This window comes from Cebus imitator, unplaced genomic scaffold, assembly GCF_001604975.1.
Source record: "Cebus imitator isolate Cc_AM_T3 unplaced genomic scaffold, Cebus_imitator-1.0 Scaffold75, whole genome shotgun sequence".
Lineage (NCBI taxonomy): Eukaryota > Metazoa > Chordata > Mammalia > Primates > Cebidae > Cebus > Cebus imitator.
In genome coordinates, this window is record NW_016107390.1 from 5,695,508 (window position 1) to 5,712,458 (window position 16,951).

A 16,951-nucleotide genomic window follows, 5' to 3' on the forward strand; every position below is an offset into this window, starting at 1 on the left:
AACTTTAGTCAGGACAAAGGACAAAAAAAAAAAGCATTAACAAATGGAATCCTGAATCACTGAAAAAATATAAAAAGCTTATTTTGATCATATTGTAAAAGCTTCCATACTACACATAACAGCTCAGACAAGGTATTTATTCATGAATCTTACACATACAGAAAGGTATATAAATTCAGTATAAGTTTTAGAAAAATGGGATGGAGACCAAGAAGTTCAGTCATGTTTTGGATTCTTAAAGCCTATAGTTAGTATTTAAAAAGGTATCATCATAATGAAAATTCTGCCTTTTAGACTACTGAATCCTAGAGCACCTCAACGTTTGGTTACAAAAAGAATATGTGTGTGTGTGTGTGTGTGTGTGTGTGTGTATGTGTTTGTGTGTATTATATATACATATATAATGAATGTATATAGGAGCATATACAATGAATTCATATATTAAGAAATATATATTCATCAAGAATATTCTATCATCTAAATGCCCTATTGCAAAGAAGTTACTTTATTATAAAGCAGACATGTGATTTCATACTGACCTTTAACCTCACTGTCATGTATGCTCTGCTTGCTTCCCTGAATTAGGGGAGAAAAGGAGAAAATACTTCTATGACATTGTAAGAAAACGAGATATACTGGGAGAATAAATTCTTCAGATAGTTGAATTTTTATTTCTAAGCATTCCTTTTTAAATTATACTTAAATTTGTTTTTTCTTTATGAAAAAATGTATTGCAGAGATTTTCATGTCCAGAAATAGACAATTCATAACACAACATTCTTCTGGTGGTTGAGGTACAGCATAATAAAGAAAGTAATTAAAAATGCCTGATGCATGCTCAGTTCTTGGTTTATATTAGCTCTAATTGTATTCACAACCATGCAACTTAGTCTTCATCATTTCCTTTTTACTGAAACAGAAACAGAAACTCAGATTAAATGACACCTCTAAAGGTAATCAGATAATAAATGAAGGACTTGGATTCAAATACAAGTCTCTCTGGCTTTTGCTTTCATGTAAGTTTATTCTTTCCACTATGCTGCTGATTTAAAAATAATTTTTGCAGTGATAACTTTTCTTCAAACAAAATTCTAACGAGAAATATAAAGCATAAAAATATATAAAATTGGAACTGAGAACATAGTTTGAAAACCACTGCATTACATTACATGTTGTAATGTAGTTATATTACCTGCTGTCTCTTCTCCCTGTGACATATGTATAGTACTTAACTTTTTAGCGAAATAGTCTAAAATTACTTCATTACTTTGTAAGTATAAAAATAACTTGCATAATTTACTTTATTTGTGATTGTATATTGATTATTCACAGATGTGAAAGTTTGAAAAATACATAAAAATTGAAAAACATATAAAATTGAAAAAAAACTAGACATCGAATTTTTTGCAAAACAAAGAGTTTTTACGTATACACACAGAATTTTTCCACTGTTACCTTTATCAAAGGAGGGGATCAAATGCTCAATATCACTATTTTTTTAACCAACCTTGAGAATGACAGGAAGACAGATGACTCTCTCTGTGTCTTGCTTACCTTACTACTCTGTGGCCCTTTGCTGGACTCACACTGGGATGAAGAACATATGGAATCCTGACTTGGTCTCCTGTAAGGGGAGGAGGGAAACCCAAAGATAAAAGGTGAAGTATGGTATCCTACCATACTCAAAGGGTGTGCTTCTCTGCTTTAATTTCAGCTGATTGCTTCTTTCATCATCTGTGGATACTGAGCCACTCACTTAGGAAACAAATCATACCTTATATTTTGTGTAATAAATGTTGACCACTATAATATTGGTGGAGACTGCTGGGGAGTCTCCACCTTCCCCAAAAAGTATGGCCAAGTAAGCATTTTCTATCTCTGCTACTGTGATAAAGGGTGCAAATGAGGTTTGTTGCTCCCTGGTTCAGGAAATAAAAGTCTGGCCTATCTTACTGCTAAGGCTAGATTCAGTCCCAGAGACTCTTACATCGAAATGGTAGGGGGTGAGGTGGCAGTGGGGGACCCTACAAGCCTGTATAACTTCCGGCTCTACAGTGTCTGGTTCTAACTGGATCCTTGTCTGCGGCACTCCACTGAAATGGGCTGAAAAGTGGCTTAAGACGCAGGTGCAGATGTCTACAGAATAAGTCCTCAAAATATTCTCAGAACGATTTCGATGGAATTTCATGCCAAGGGGTAGGGAAGGTGTTACGTTCTGGCTTACCGCTGGGTGACCCAAAACCAGCACAGGCGCTTTTCATTTCTCTTCAAAGTTATATGTGGTATTGTCTATTGCCTGCAAACCAGAGCTCTTAAGCAAATATAAATAGGAAAAACACTTTTTCTTAAATCCTCTGCTCTCTCAGAAACGGATGACAACTGCTCAGTTACAGTGAATGGTGAATGGAACCTCCTGCCATATGACCTTCTGTACTTGCCTTGCAAGTCCTTCCTTCTGCTTCACACCAGTGTTAGATTTTGGGAAAAACTATGGCCAAGTGAGCATTTTCTGTCTCTGCTACTGAGATAATGGTGCTGAGAGACGGCCACGGTAAGGGGACCATACAGCACTTTAAATCCCTGAGGAGAACCTCACCTCCAAAATGACAGTAATGGAAAGAAAGCTGAAGCCACCTGTCGACCCAACTGATGCCTCTTTTTCGTTGTCCCTTTCTTAACATTGGGATGAAGTAAACTCTTTCTATTGCTTTTAATGGCAAAAACCACCGTTAATTTTGCACCAACCTAATGTATCGGCCACCTAAGTCCCAGACAGTATTACTGGTTCAGTAAGTACCGAGTTACCTTGCACATTCAGGGGTACGAAAGAGGAACAGTATGTCATTAATTTTAAAGCGCTTGGGATCCAAGTCAGGGTTTACAGTGAAACAATCTTCAGGTCGGTACCTGGAAATAAGTATACGTTTACAAGATATAAATTCACAAATTATGGAACTTACAGTACTAAGATTGTATATTCCCTGCAGAGCTAATCAAGTCCTCAAATGCTGATATTATTGAATATGAAAATAAAAGGCAAGGGGGTAGAGTTTGAACACAACTTTTTTAACAAGGTTCTGTACAAGAACATGATTGTCAGTGGCTTAAAAGTGGTTAAAAGTCTTTTAGTTCAACTAACTGGTCTAGTCTTCCTACCTGTAGATCAGAGAGTAGGCTTATACAAAATCCAGTGGATAAAACTCTATTTTATTTTACTTTTAGACATGGGGGCCCACTGTGTTGTCCAGACTGGTCTTGAACTCCTGGCTCAAGTGATCCTCCTGCCTTGGCCTCCCAAAGTGCTGGGATTACTGATGGGAGCCACCATACCTGGCCGGTTTTATACCAGTGTAAATAATAGAGTTCTAATCTTTAAATAAGTGGAGTAATTAATTTTAATAAAATATCATTTTTACCCTTAAAAGAGCTTATAATGGACTGGAGGAGAACAGGCAGTGCAGTGAAGACACTGATCTCGCTGCTCCAGTCTCCTGTTGACCCAGATTCCAAGGTCAACATTGACCTTTCTAGGGCTTTCCTAGAAACAGGGCAATAGTCCCTGAATGCCTGCACTGACACATCATGCTTGGCTCTTAAAGCTGCACTTAAAATTCATTATAGCAAATAGAACTTACAGCAAAATTCCCCATTTTCTTTAGTGGAAATTGCTTCTGTGAGTGATGAAGGGGCCTACCTGGAAAGTGAACCCGAGCTCAAGGGAGAAGCCTACGAGCTTGACGACTTGTTGAGCTCAAATTTTTTAGAGATTTCTGCTGTGCAGATGAGCTGAGTCGTGAAGCGAATTATTAACTAGCAAGAATAATATTAAGTCTGGGATCAAAAAAGCCTGAGGCTTAGAGCAGGAAGAGAAGAGTTATTTCTTCTGACTGGTGAAGGGGTCTTAGCAAAATCTGAGGTAGACAAAGAGATGGGATCTACTGCAAATATCGAAACCATTTTCAGTTTTTAGAACCTTTAAAGCTGGGCCTAAATTACCTTCCACAGCTCTGTGCTAAATCACACATTTTGCAAAACACTATACTGATTCTAAATCAATTGTCTCATATAATTATCTGCCTACAGGAAAGGGACACTTGTGTGCCCCACTACACTTGGTTGTTTTTCCTGATTGGATGTTGGATTCCTGTGCATCCCTTCAAGGCTCTTTAACAAGGAGGATCTTCACCTTTAAAGTGGGATCATCATTGCGGGTGTTGCCCCCCTCTTTAGGCCGTGGCATCAAGATTATGGTCTTTTTAGTCTGTCTGCTTTCCCTTCTTAGGCAGGAGTCATACACAAGCTGACACGGTGTGAAAAGTAGCAAGAAGGTGAGGAAGTGGCAGTGCAGACAGCTGTAGGTACCAAATGCCAAGTATACACTCTGTGAGGAAAACCTGGGGGCATGGACTGCAGTGAAGGCATAAAAGGAGGGCAGGAAATCCAGGGGCAGGATCCGGGAGCATATGGAGAGAGGTGCAGAAAGAGGGGTCTGCAGAAACAGCTGTTTCAATTAAAGGTTCAAAGAGAAGAAATCCATAGTCCAAACAAGAAACGATTATTTCCTCTCAAAAACTGGCTAAAAGGAATGACTCAGACTTGGATGGGAAGGGAGCAGGCAGACCAGCCATATGTTAAGTACTCTAAATAGAGAGGGAGACATTCCTCTTCTTTTCTCTTGCCCTTTCCAATTCTCCTTTCCCTCCTCTTTTATACCTCTTCTCTTCCCTCAAATGCTTAAACTTGATTTTCTTTTCATTCATTGTTAAGGTTCTTGGCCATCTTGTATCTGCAAGTAAAATTTTACAAATCCCCTTGCCATAGGGTGGCCACGCATAGCCCTTGCATGCATTCCAATTACACAGCTGGGGAGAACTTATTTACAATCCATCCAAGCACATCATTCAATGCTACTTTAGTTCCTTTGAAACAAATGGAAAAAACATTTAGAGGTGGATGGTACGGGGAGGGTAAGATTTTGTCCATAGTCTAGAGTAAATCTAATTGGTTGAGAGGAATCATTGCATCTACCACATCAGCCCCTGGTATCCCCAACCTGTAATAAATCAGATGTGTTGAGGTGGTGAATGAGAAGGACAGGCCATCAAGGACTCTTCTCACCATTTGCCTTGGTGACTGAGCAGATGATGGTGGCTCTGGGAATACAGGAAGGGGAGAGGTGTGGGAGCAGGGAGTAGGTTGGAAAGATGTTTTAGGCACGTGGGGCTTTGAGTGTCTTGGTAGCAATCCAGATGAAAATTGCCAGTAGGCAACTGGTTATGTGTGTTTGAAGTTCTGGAGAGATTAGTGTTTGAAGTTATTACATATTTTAATTAGTTGTCGAGGTCATCAATTTGGGCAAGATCACACATGAAAAGCATATACTACGTGAGAATAGTAAAGATCAAAGCTCTCAGCAATACAGATGCTTACAGTTCAACTAACACCAATTTAGACACTTAGAACATATTCTGTTCATGACTACAACCTCCAGGAAAGCCTGCCTTGAGTGTTATCACCATTTTTATTTACTGCTTTTTTCTTCCCTGAGGTTTTTTTGGGGTTTTTTTTGATACTGAGTTTCACTCACCCTGTCACCCAAGCTGTAGTGCAGTGGCGTGATGTCAGCTCACTGCAACCTCCACTTCTCAGGTTTCTGCAATTTTCATGCCTCACCCTCCCCACTAGCTGGGATTACAGGCATGTGCCACCACACCTGACTACTTTTTGTACTTTTAGTAGAGACATGGTTTCACCATGTTGGCCAGGATGGTCTCGAACTCCTGGCCTTATGTGATGCTCCCGCCTCAGCCTCCCAAAGTGCTGGGCTCACAGACCTGAACCACTGCACCCAGCCCTCCCTCGAGTGTTGCATGTTACTTGGCTCTTCTGCATTACAGCTTTTACATTGTTTAAAGAAAATTCACGACTTACACTTTTTTGACAGTAGACGTTACAAAATTCCACAAGATGATCATACCACTTAAGGTTCCCGCTGCTATCAAATTATATCCTTCTACTTGTAGTGAATCAATGCAGTTCACTTGTAATAAATTAATGGCAGGTTTCTGAAGAACGAAGGAAACAGAACATCATGAATACAGTATTCATGATTCACGGTACAAATGTCATGTGTACACTTCGTAATTGTCGTTAACTTAAAACAAAATGCCTTATTATATCTATTTTTAATCCCAGAGCATGAAATTTAGTAAAATCTAATTTTTCTTGCACTAAAATTTTTTAACTGGCAGAATTTATTAAAACAACAAAAACATCCTCTTCGTTTTTGCTGGCTTCTTTTTCTCAGCCTTATTTATTCTTCCCCACCACCTATTAGATTAACTTCCCGTCTTTCTCTTCCCTTCAAACTTTTTGAAAGAATATTTGTCGTTTCCCACTTACCAACTTTTCTTTCACTCAGCAATTTTCATTGGCTGCTGCTCCTAACACTCTGTGATAGCTTTTCCTATTTATCATTAAGGCACGTTTCAACTATCTTGCCTCAAATATTTGTTGGACATCTACTATGTTAGATTCTTGGAATACAAAGTCAAGTAGGACATCTGTGATCTGGAGAAACTAATAATACTTTAAAGTACTCAGATAAAGTGTTGATTAGGGTGCAGTGTGAAAGGGCTGTATCAGAGGGAGGCACACAGAAGACTTGAGGGCATGGAAGAGTGACATTTAAATAAGAAAAGAGGTTTATTACCACTGTTAATTACCACTCTCAGTTGCTCTCCCCTTTTTGAAATTTTTTACTCTCCTGATGTCCTTGACATCTGGCTTTGCTGTGTCTCTGTGACTTTTCTTTTTGTTTCCTACTTGGTACCCTCTTGCTCTGCCAGCCTTTTAAATATTAATATTCGTGGGGTTTATCTCAACTTCATTTGCTGTTTTTCTTTTTTTTCAAGTCTTTCTGAGGAATCTCAGATTATGTTTCAAATACCATCTCAATGGTCATGATCTAATTATCTAGTCCAGACCCCTCCCGCAAGCTTCAGGCTTATATATTTAATTACTTAGACATTTTACAGGTATCTCAATGGTAGTAATATCTTATCACTTTCCTTAAGCATGTTTCTTCACTCAGTACTTTTTCTTCTGAGACTGATTTCACTCTGTCGCCCAGACTAGATAGAGTACGGTAGAATGATCACAGCTCACTGTAGCGTCAACATCCTGGGCTCAAGTGATCCTCCCACCTTGGGCCCTGGAGTACATGGGACCACAGGTGGGTGCCACCATGCCCGGTTAATGTTTGCTTTTTGTAGAGACAAGGCTTCACTGTGTTGCCAGGGTGGTCTCGAACTCCTGAGCTCAAGTCATCCTCCTGCCTCAGCCTCCCAAAGTGCTGGGACTATTGGCATCAGCATGGTGCCCAGGCCCTCTTCTTTACTTCATTGGTTAGCACTGTTTTCCAATTCATCATTCAAGTTCGAAATCCTGGAGTTGTCCTTCTTTCCTTCCAGTATCCTCCTCTCCCAACTGCATGGTATCAATTGCTGCTTTTACTGCCTAGATATTTTCTGAAACCAAAACCTTTTCTTCTGCACCATCTCCATTGTCATCACCTTACATCTTTTATTATTTCTTAATTGTAAATTTGTTTAGAGACAGAATCTTGATCTGTCACTCAAGCTGGTCTGCAGTGGTACAATCGTAGCTCACTACAATCTTGAACTCCTGGGCTCAGGCAGTCCTCCCACCTTAGCCTCCCCAGTAGCTGTGACTAAAGGTGCACTGCACCACACCCAACTAATTTTCTTTAATTAAAATTTTTTTTTTGTAGAGACAGGGTCTATGTTGCCCAGGCTGGTCTCGAACTTTTGGCCTCAGGTGATCCTCCCACCTTGGCCTCCCACAGTGCTGAGATTACAGGTGTGAGCCACTAAATCTGGCCATCCTTAAATCTTTTAACTAAAACAGTAAGTAGCTTGTTGCCTGAATCTTCTGCCTCTAGTCTTGTCCCTTTCAAATATGTCATCCAAGCAGCATCAAAGATGAGCTGCCCACAACACAAACCTGATAGTTTCATTTCTAATTTAAAAGCCCTTCAGTGGCCTTCCATTTGTTACAGGACACTCAAGCTCCTTATTCTTCTAAGCATGGTCTGGTTCCTACCTATTTATATGTCTTCATTTTTTACTACTCCTGGTATTACTGCAGCCACACTGAGATACTTGCAGTTATCCTTCACAAACCATGCAATATTCTACCTCCATGATTCTGTTCGCATTACCTGCTCCAGTTGACATTCACAGTCTTTTCATTACCCTCTGGAAACTGCCTATCTGAGCCAAGCTAACTCCTTTAGCTATAATTCAGCAATTACCCTCTTCAAAAACCTCCCCCTCTCCCTAGCCCTCTAGGATCTCTGCTGTACTTTTATAGTGCAGATACTATACCTCATTAATCCTGACATTCCCAGTACTAAGAACAGTGCATGATACATGGCAGGTATTCAATAAAAGTGCTTCCTAAATAAAAGAGTTTTAGGGAGAGGATTTCCATGCACAATTCAATTTTTTTCCTAAGTGACTTTTGCAAACTCTTTTTGAGTCTCACTCTGTCGCCCAGGCTGGAGTGCAGTGGTACATCTTGGCTCACTGCAACCTCTGCCTTCCGGGTTCAAGCGATTCTCATGCCTCAGCCTCCGCAGTAGCTAGGATTACAGGCGTGCGCCACCGCACCCAGCTAACTTTTGTATTTTTAGTAGAGGTGGGGTTTTACTATGCCTATCAGGCTGGTCTCAAACTCCCGACCTCAAGTGATCCTCCCACCTCTGCCTCCCAAAGTGCTGGGATTACAGGCATGAGTCTCCATACCCGGCTGACTTTTTGCAAACTTTCAATCTATAATTTTAAAGTTTGTTGCAAAAAGGAAGTGCTATAATGATAATTATGTTAACTACAAAACATAAGTGTTCAAAATCGGAGATAATTTACATTTACATTAAAAGCCTAAAAGGCACTTTATTGTGCTTCAATAGTTTATTTTACAATTTATTGCAATAATTTTTCTCTTGTTTTTAGGCAATCATTTTTTATTACCCATGCAATTATTTGCTAACTGCTTGGCTCTGACTCACTATGCAGTTATCTTTCTGTTTTTATTAGCTATAAATAAGATGTCATATACCAAATACATATCATTGAACCTAGTGTTTCCAATGGCATATAGAATTGGAAAGGGAAGTAGGCTAGAATTATTCTATGAGGAGATGCATTTTGTTCTGCTTTTTGTGCACATTACCTGATAACATTATTATGACATAGTCACTGTACATATTGATTTCCAAGGGCATTTACCTAAGAATAAAATCTGCTTATTTAAACTAGCAGTGAATGAGATTCACATTGCAGGTTCAAACTGACATTTGTTTCAATATAAGGAAAACTAATACAGTATCTCTCCATTCTACGATAAAATAATAGTTTCCAAATTCCAGAAAAAAACAGCTATCTTATTCTTTTATCTTATTTTTTGCAAGGTGGTTTTATGGTTAATAATGATAAAAAAGGAAATAAATTATATTATGGTTGTTTTGCTAATGTCAGAGAGAAAAAAACTTAACACCCTCTTAAATTTCTTCTGCTATAACTTGCAATTTTCTCACATTCTTTAGCGTCTGACCACTTATCTCTTTATTATTATTTTTTTTAATTTTATTATTATTGTTTTAGAGACAGGGTCTCGCTATGTTGCCCAGGCTGGAGTGCAGTGGCTATTCACAGGCGTGATCCCACTACTAATCAGCACGGGAGTTTTGACCTGCTCTGTTTCCGACTTGGGCTGGCTCACTCCTCCTTAGGCAACCTGGTGGTGCCCTGCTCCCAGGAGATCACCATATTGATGCTGAACTTAGTGCGGACACCCGATCGGCATAGCACACTACAGCCCAGAACTCCTGGGCTCAAGCGATCCTCCCACCTCAGCCTCCAGAGTAGCTGGGACTACAGGCAGGTGCCACTGTGCCTGGCCACTTATCTCTTTAGAAGCTGAAAAGTACAAGTGGTTTGAGCTAATATTAGAGTAAATCAATAAAGTTAATAAAGATTCTCATTAAAAAAATTGGTTTAAATTTTTGTAGGAACAAAAAGGTACAGCTTTCTTATTTTCTATTCTTCAGCCTCACACATTTGCCCCAAAGACTTCATCCCTCAGACATGCACAGATGCGCCTGCCGTGTTGAGGAGGTGTAAGCATATCACAAAAATAGCTTTCTGAAGAGATTTTAAATTAAGTTGTTAAATCCAACATATACAGCTACTTAGGGAAAAAAAAAAGATTTCTTTCAAAATATTACTGTTCATTGACAATGCACCCAGGAGCTCTGATGGAGATGTACAAGATGGACATGGTTTTCATGCCGGTGGATACAACAGTCCTTCCGCAGTCCATGGATCAAGGGGCAATTTTGACTTTGAAGTCTAATATTTAAAAAACACATTTTGTAAGGCTACAGCTGCCATAGATAGTGATTCCTATGATGAATCTGGTCGGTCAAAGTAAATTGAAAACTTTCTGGAAAGAACTCACCATTCTAGATGCCATTAAGAACACTTGTGATTCATGGGAGGAGGTCAAAAGAGCAATGTGAACAGGAATTTGGAATAAGAGGATTCTAACCCTTAAAGATACTTGGAAGGGCTCAAGACTTCAGTGGAGGAAGTAACTGCAGATGTGGTAGAAATAGCAAGAGAACTAGAGTTAGAAGCAAAGCCTAGCTTGCTGCAACCTCATGATCAAACTTGAATGGATGAGGAATTGCTTCTTACGGATGAGCAAAGAAGGTGGTTTCTTGAGATGGAATACGCTCCTGGTGAAGATGCTGTGAACACTGCTGAAATGACAGCAAAGGTTACCTAAAAGGTTACCTAAACTTAGATGATTGGGGAGAGGCAGGATTTAAGAGAATTGATACCAATTTAGAAAGACATTTTACTGTGGGTAAAATGCTATCAAACAGCATCACATGCTACAGAGAAATCTTTCATGAAAGGAAAAGGCAATCCATGTGGCACATTTCATGGCTGTCTTATTTTTAAAAATTGCCACAGTCACCCCAGCCTTCAGCAACCACCTCCCTGATCAGTCAGTGGCTATCGACTTTGAGTCAAGACCCTCCACCAGCAAAAAATTAGGACTTCCTGAAGGCTTAGATGATCATTAGCAATTTTTAGCAATAAAGTATTTTAAAGTATATACATTTTTTAGGCATAACACTATTGCATACATAATAGACTACAGTACAGTGTAAATATAACTTTTTTTTTTGAGACAGAGTCTCACTCTGTCACCCATGGTGGAGTGCAATGGTGCGATCTGGGCTCACTGCAACCTCCATCTCCCAGGTTCAAGTGATTCTCCTGCCTCAGTCTTCCAAGTAGCTGGAATTACAGGCACGTGCCACCATGCCCAGCTAATTTTTGTATTTTTAGTAGAGATGGGTTTCACCATGTTGGCTAGGCTCATCTCAAACTCCTGACCTCAAGAGATCCACCTGCCTCAGCCTCCCAAACTGCTAGGATTACAGGCATGAGCCACTGTGTCCAGGCTAAATGTAACTTTTACATATGTACTAGGAAACCAAAAATTTCTTGCTTTGTGACATTTGCTTTATTGTCATGGTCTGGAACTGAACCCTCAATATCTCCCAGGTGTGCCTGCTGTTATTAACATTTCTTGCTCACAAACACTTCAAGAATTTTCAAAAAGAAAGAAAGCTACGATGGAATACTACTCAAGCATAAAAGCGAGTGAGCTGCTGATTTATGCAGCAACACAGGCAAATCTCAAAAGCATCATGCTAAATGAACCAAACCTTAAATGTCTACTATATTATTCTACTTGTGTGGCATTCTAGGGTAGGAAAAAACAAATGTTTGGTGAAAAACATTAGAACAGTGTTTGCCTTTGGGTAAAGAGCAGATATTGAATAGGCAGGGACATGAAGAAAGTTTCTGGGGTGATGATGAAGTTCTTTATCTTGATAGGGGTTCTGGTTGTTTATGTTCCTCTTCAAACTCATGGAATAGCAGCTTCAATTTTGTGCATTTTATTTGATATATATTTCGCTAAAAACAAAATCATAAACAGTGAACTCTAGTTAATCATGCACACACAGACGTGTTTAGGGGTGATATGTATCAATGCCTTCGGCATACTTTGAAATATATTTTAAAAATAAGATGGATATAAGGGTGAGCAGAAGATGGACTGATGAATAAATATATGATAAAGTAAGGACTGCAAACTGTTAATAGTAAAATTTAAATGGATGAATATATGGGTGCTCACTCTAATTTTTTCAACTTTTCTAATGTCTAGAAATTTTCATATTAAATGTTGAGAAAGAAAAAGCTGTGAACCTTGCACTTTTCAGAAAAAAAAAGTGCATGCAATTTCAGAGCGCCAAAGTCTACACATGATCAGAGAGCCAATGGGTTGCAGGCTAAAAATTCTGGGTCTATAACTTTTTTTTTTTATTGTAATAAGACTTTCATATTAAGGAATGCTGCATCATGATAACTATCTTTTTTTAATACTTTAAGTTCTGGGCTACATGTGCAGAACATGCAGGTTTGTTACATAGGTATACACACGCCATGGTGGTTTGCTGCATCCATCAACCCATCATCAACATTAGATATTTCTCCTAATGCTATTCCTCCATTATCCATCCCCCCACCCCCTGCTATCCCTTCCCCCACCCCTATCCCCCCACCCCACAACAGGCACCTGTGAGTGATGTTCCCCTCCCTGTGTTCTCATTGCTCAACATCCACTTATGTGTGAGAACATGCGGTATTTGGTTTTCCGTTCTTGTCAGCTTGCTGAAAATGATGGTTTCCAGCTCTCTCGATCAGATCTTTGAAATCCCTGTGCAGGTGGTCCTGGTGTTCATTGATATGATTGGCCATTCTTATTAAAAAACTCTCAGGGCAGCCCAGGCTGAGGGATGGAGTTTCCAAGTCAGGAATGAACTGCTGTTGGGCGCACACGGATAACTCATGATCATAACCGAAGGCTACCAAGACTTTGTGAAGCTCACTTAACTGGCTCAGGTAAGGGGCAAACTTTCCTGGTGGTCTATCCAGCGAGCACTTTCTCTGGACTTCCAACTCCTGGATACTGTCTGGGTATATCATTTCCACTAATTTTCTGAATTGTAAAGCGGGCATTGGGTAATTCTGCACCTTACGACAACACAGCTGTACTAAACCTCTTCTGTGGTGAATCCAGTCACAGAGGTGGCTCAGCCACTCATCCAGGGTACTCTCCTTGAGGCCGACATCTATGAACACCTTCAAGGGCTCATGTATGAACATTGTCAACAGCTTACGCTCTCCCGTCCTTGGACGGTCCTCCACTGTCTGCCTCTTACTCGTGGCCTCTGGGGAGCACGACAGGGCCCTGGGTCCAGACCACGTGGTCCAGAAATTCTCATCAACATTCCCCAAATCAAGCACTTGAAGTTTCCACCTCCTGGGGCGAACCTGCATGTACACCAGTGAATCAAGTCCCTCCAGCACAGCTCGCAAGGTCTCCAGGTGAGGTGTCTTCATCAGGGACCCCAGAGGGAGGCGGGGGAAGGGCCAGGTCCACACCATGGCCTATAGAATCTCATAGTGCCTGCTGCTGAAGGCCTCCATAAGCATCAGGGGGAAGAGTTCCCCTGGCAGCTCATCCAGAGTGGAGGTGTTCAAGCACGGGTCTCTCAGCAGACTCTGCGCTGCTAGCTCCTCGAGTCTGCGTGGGGCCTGCAGGCTCGTTCTGATACATTTTGTAGTGTGCTCAGACCTCTTGGAGAATAAGACAGTAACTTCAGGCACCACTGCTCTGGGTCTCTTCTGCGGCTGCTCACGAGCTTTCTTCGAGTCTATAACTTTTGAAGCTCTATCACTAAGAACTTGTCAGGAGACAAGTATTTTAATATTCATTTACTATGAGAAATTAAAGCTGGCTATTTTAAGACTCCTTACAATTTTGGAATTCAGAGAATATCCTGAAAAAAATGATCTGATGACATACTCTCCTTATTTAGATGTTAAAATAACAGTAAAAATCAGCTACAACAAAACAGGTGCCTTTACAGTTGACCAAGTGATGTTGCTAGAGCAAGATGAGAAGCTTGAAAAAAATAAGCCTATAAAAAGGGAAAGCTGAAATTTTATTAACCGACAATGAAAAATTTAGTTAAAATCATATGATGTAATAATGATAAAATTAGTAATTCGCTAGAAAAAGTGACCAACCATTTTGTGATGTTTTGATACGGTGTCAAACTTACCCTTCTTAAAATCTCAGAGAATTTAAAAAACCTACCTATTCTTAGAGAGTTGAATTATTTTTAGATAGATAGATGTGCTATTTTTAGATAGGTGAATGGATTACCTGGAAGAAGACTGAAGAAGACTTATGATTATTTCCAAGAAGTAGTTCCTGATAACCAGAAACCACAGCTACACCCAGCTTCCCAGAACTTAGCATTGCCATGGAAAAGAAGGACATGCACAAAATGAAAACACTAATAAGAAACTGGAACAAATATTTAGAACTTATATCACCAAGGACTAGTATCCACAATATATCTTCCTAATTATTTGTATATAAAAAAATATATATTTCCAATGTATCCAATATACAAAAAGCATTTAAAATATTAGAAGGAAAAGAAGAACAATTATAGAAAAATTGACAAAATATATGAACAAATAATCCATATGTGTATTAGCAAGATGTTCCACTCACTCATTATAAGATAAATGCAAATTAAAGTATACCAAATTATATTTTAACAAGAAGGGTAAGTTTGTGGCTGTATTAAAAGGTCACAGAATGATTTTCATTTTTTTCTGGCCAATTATTATTTCACTATTTTTACATCACTTAATTTTAACTAAAATTTTCAATGACAGTTAATGAAATTCCAGCTTTCTCTTTTCATAAGTTTTTATCTTTTTAAAAAACTCATTTTGTTTTCATGGAATCCCTTGTTCAAGTATAAAGGCACTTGTTTTGATTTCTCATCTAGATTTGAAAAAGCTCAAACGTTTGACTCTAATATACAGTGTTGGCAAGGCTGTGGGCAAATAGGCAGTCTCACGTATTAGTGGCAAGGCAGAGTTGTGTAACTTCTGTGCAGGGGACTTTGGTAATGTCTAGGAGGACTATATTAGCATTTACTTTTTGACCCAGCAATCTGATCTCTCTTCTGGGAATTTATTCCAAATCTATCCCACTGTGTATAGTTAGTTTTCCAGTTGTGTTGGCTTCCAACTATATATATATATATATATAGTTAATGCATGTATATATACACACACATACATACACACATATATATACATACATACATATATATACATATATATGTGTGTATATATTTGTATTACCAAGATCCATACATGTATTAGCAAGATGTTCCACTCACTCATTATAAGATAAATGCAAATTAAAGTATATATATATAGTTAAAGTATATATATTTTTTAATTTGTATTTATCTTAGAATGAATTTAACTATATACATACACTTTAATTTGCATGTACCTTATAATGAGTGGAGCAAATTAAAGTATATATATATAGTTAAAGTATATATATTTTTTAATTTGTATTTATCTTAGAATGAATTTAACTATATACATACACTTTAATTTGCATGTACCTTATAATGAGTGGAGCAAATTAAAGTATATATATTGAATTAAAGTATAAATATATATACTTTAATTTGCATTTGTCTTATAATGAGTGAGTGGAGCATCTTGCTAATACTTGTATGGACTATTTGTTCATATCTTTTGTTCATTTTTCTATCTAGATTGCTCTTCTTTTCCTTCTAATGTTTTAAAAGCTTTTTGCACATTAGATACCTTAGAAATATGTATATATATATGTATATATAAATAATTAGGAAGATATATTATGGATATTAGCCCTTTGTGATATAAGTTCCACATATTTTTTCCAGTTTCTTGTTAGTGTTTTCATTTTGTGTATGTCCTTTTTTGCCATTGCAATGCTAAGTTCTGGGAAGCTGGGTGTAGCTGCGGTTTCTGGTTATCAGGAACCACTTCTTGGAAATAATCATAAGTCACATACACACACAGACACACACACACACATACATGGCTATTTGTTGCAGCAGTACTTTTAATTGGAAAAGATTAAAAACAACCTGAATGCCTGCCTACAGGGGACTAGTTGAATAAACAATGGTACGTTCATCCACATGAAGTACTATAGCATTTTCAGAAAGAAAAATGAAATACGTGTACACCCATGTTCATGGCAGCATTGTTATTAACAGCAAAAAAGTGAAAGCAACCCAACTATTCATTGACGGAGGAATGGGTGAGCAACATGTGTTCTCTGCATACATCGGAATAATGTTCAGCCTTTAAAAGGAAGGACACTGTGACATACGCTACACATAGATGAACCTTGAGGACATCACGCTTGAGTGAAACAAAGCAGTCGCAGAGGACAAATACCATGTGTTTCTGCTTATATAAGATACCCAGTGTAAGTTAATTTATAGGGATGGAAAGTAGAATGGTGGTTGTCAGGAGCTGGAGGGAAGAGGAAATAGGGAGTTATTATTTAATAAATAGAGTTTTAGGCCTGGTGCGGTGGCTCATGCCTGTAATCTCAGCACTTTGGGAGGCCAAGGCAAGCGGATGACAAGATCAAGAGATCAAGACCATCCTGGCCAACATAGTGAAATCCTGTCTCTACTGAAAATACAAAAATTAGCTGGGCATGGTGGCGAGTGCCTGTAGTCCCAGCTACTCGGGCGGCTGAGGCAGGAGAATCGATTGAACCTGGGAGGCGGAGGTTGCAGTGAGCCAGGATCAAGCTACTGCTCTCCAGCCCAGGCAACAAGAGCAAGACTCTGTCTCAAAAAATAAATAAATAAATAGAGTTTCAGTTTTGCAAG

The 16,951-nt window shown here is 38.9% G+C and overlaps 2 protein-coding genes across 2 annotated transcripts in view; both read right to left on the reverse strand.

The window, feature by feature from the left end:
* The window catches only part of WDR64 (WD repeat domain 64), a 147,655-nt gene that overhangs the window by 31,507 nt on the left and 99,197 nt on the right, over positions 1-16,951 (reverse strand). The window contains exons 16-19 of the mRNA XM_017532117.2: positions 5,932-6,065; positions 2,806-2,907; positions 1,555-1,624; positions 540-576 (exon numbers count right to left, since the gene is read on the reverse strand). Of these exons, the coding sequence (XP_017387606.1) occupies positions 540-576; positions 1,555-1,624; positions 2,806-2,907; positions 5,932-6,065 (343 nt within the window). The remainder of the gene's footprint in view (positions 1-539; positions 577-1,554; positions 1,625-2,805; positions 2,908-5,931; positions 6,066-16,951) is intronic.
* On the reverse strand, positions 9,995-15,411 carry LOC108306865 (PRAME family member 17-like). Its single transcript, XM_037739848.1, is given in 3 exon segments — positions 9,995-10,001; positions 12,841-13,915; positions 15,402-15,411. Coding segments are annotated over 3 exon segments (1,092 nt in total).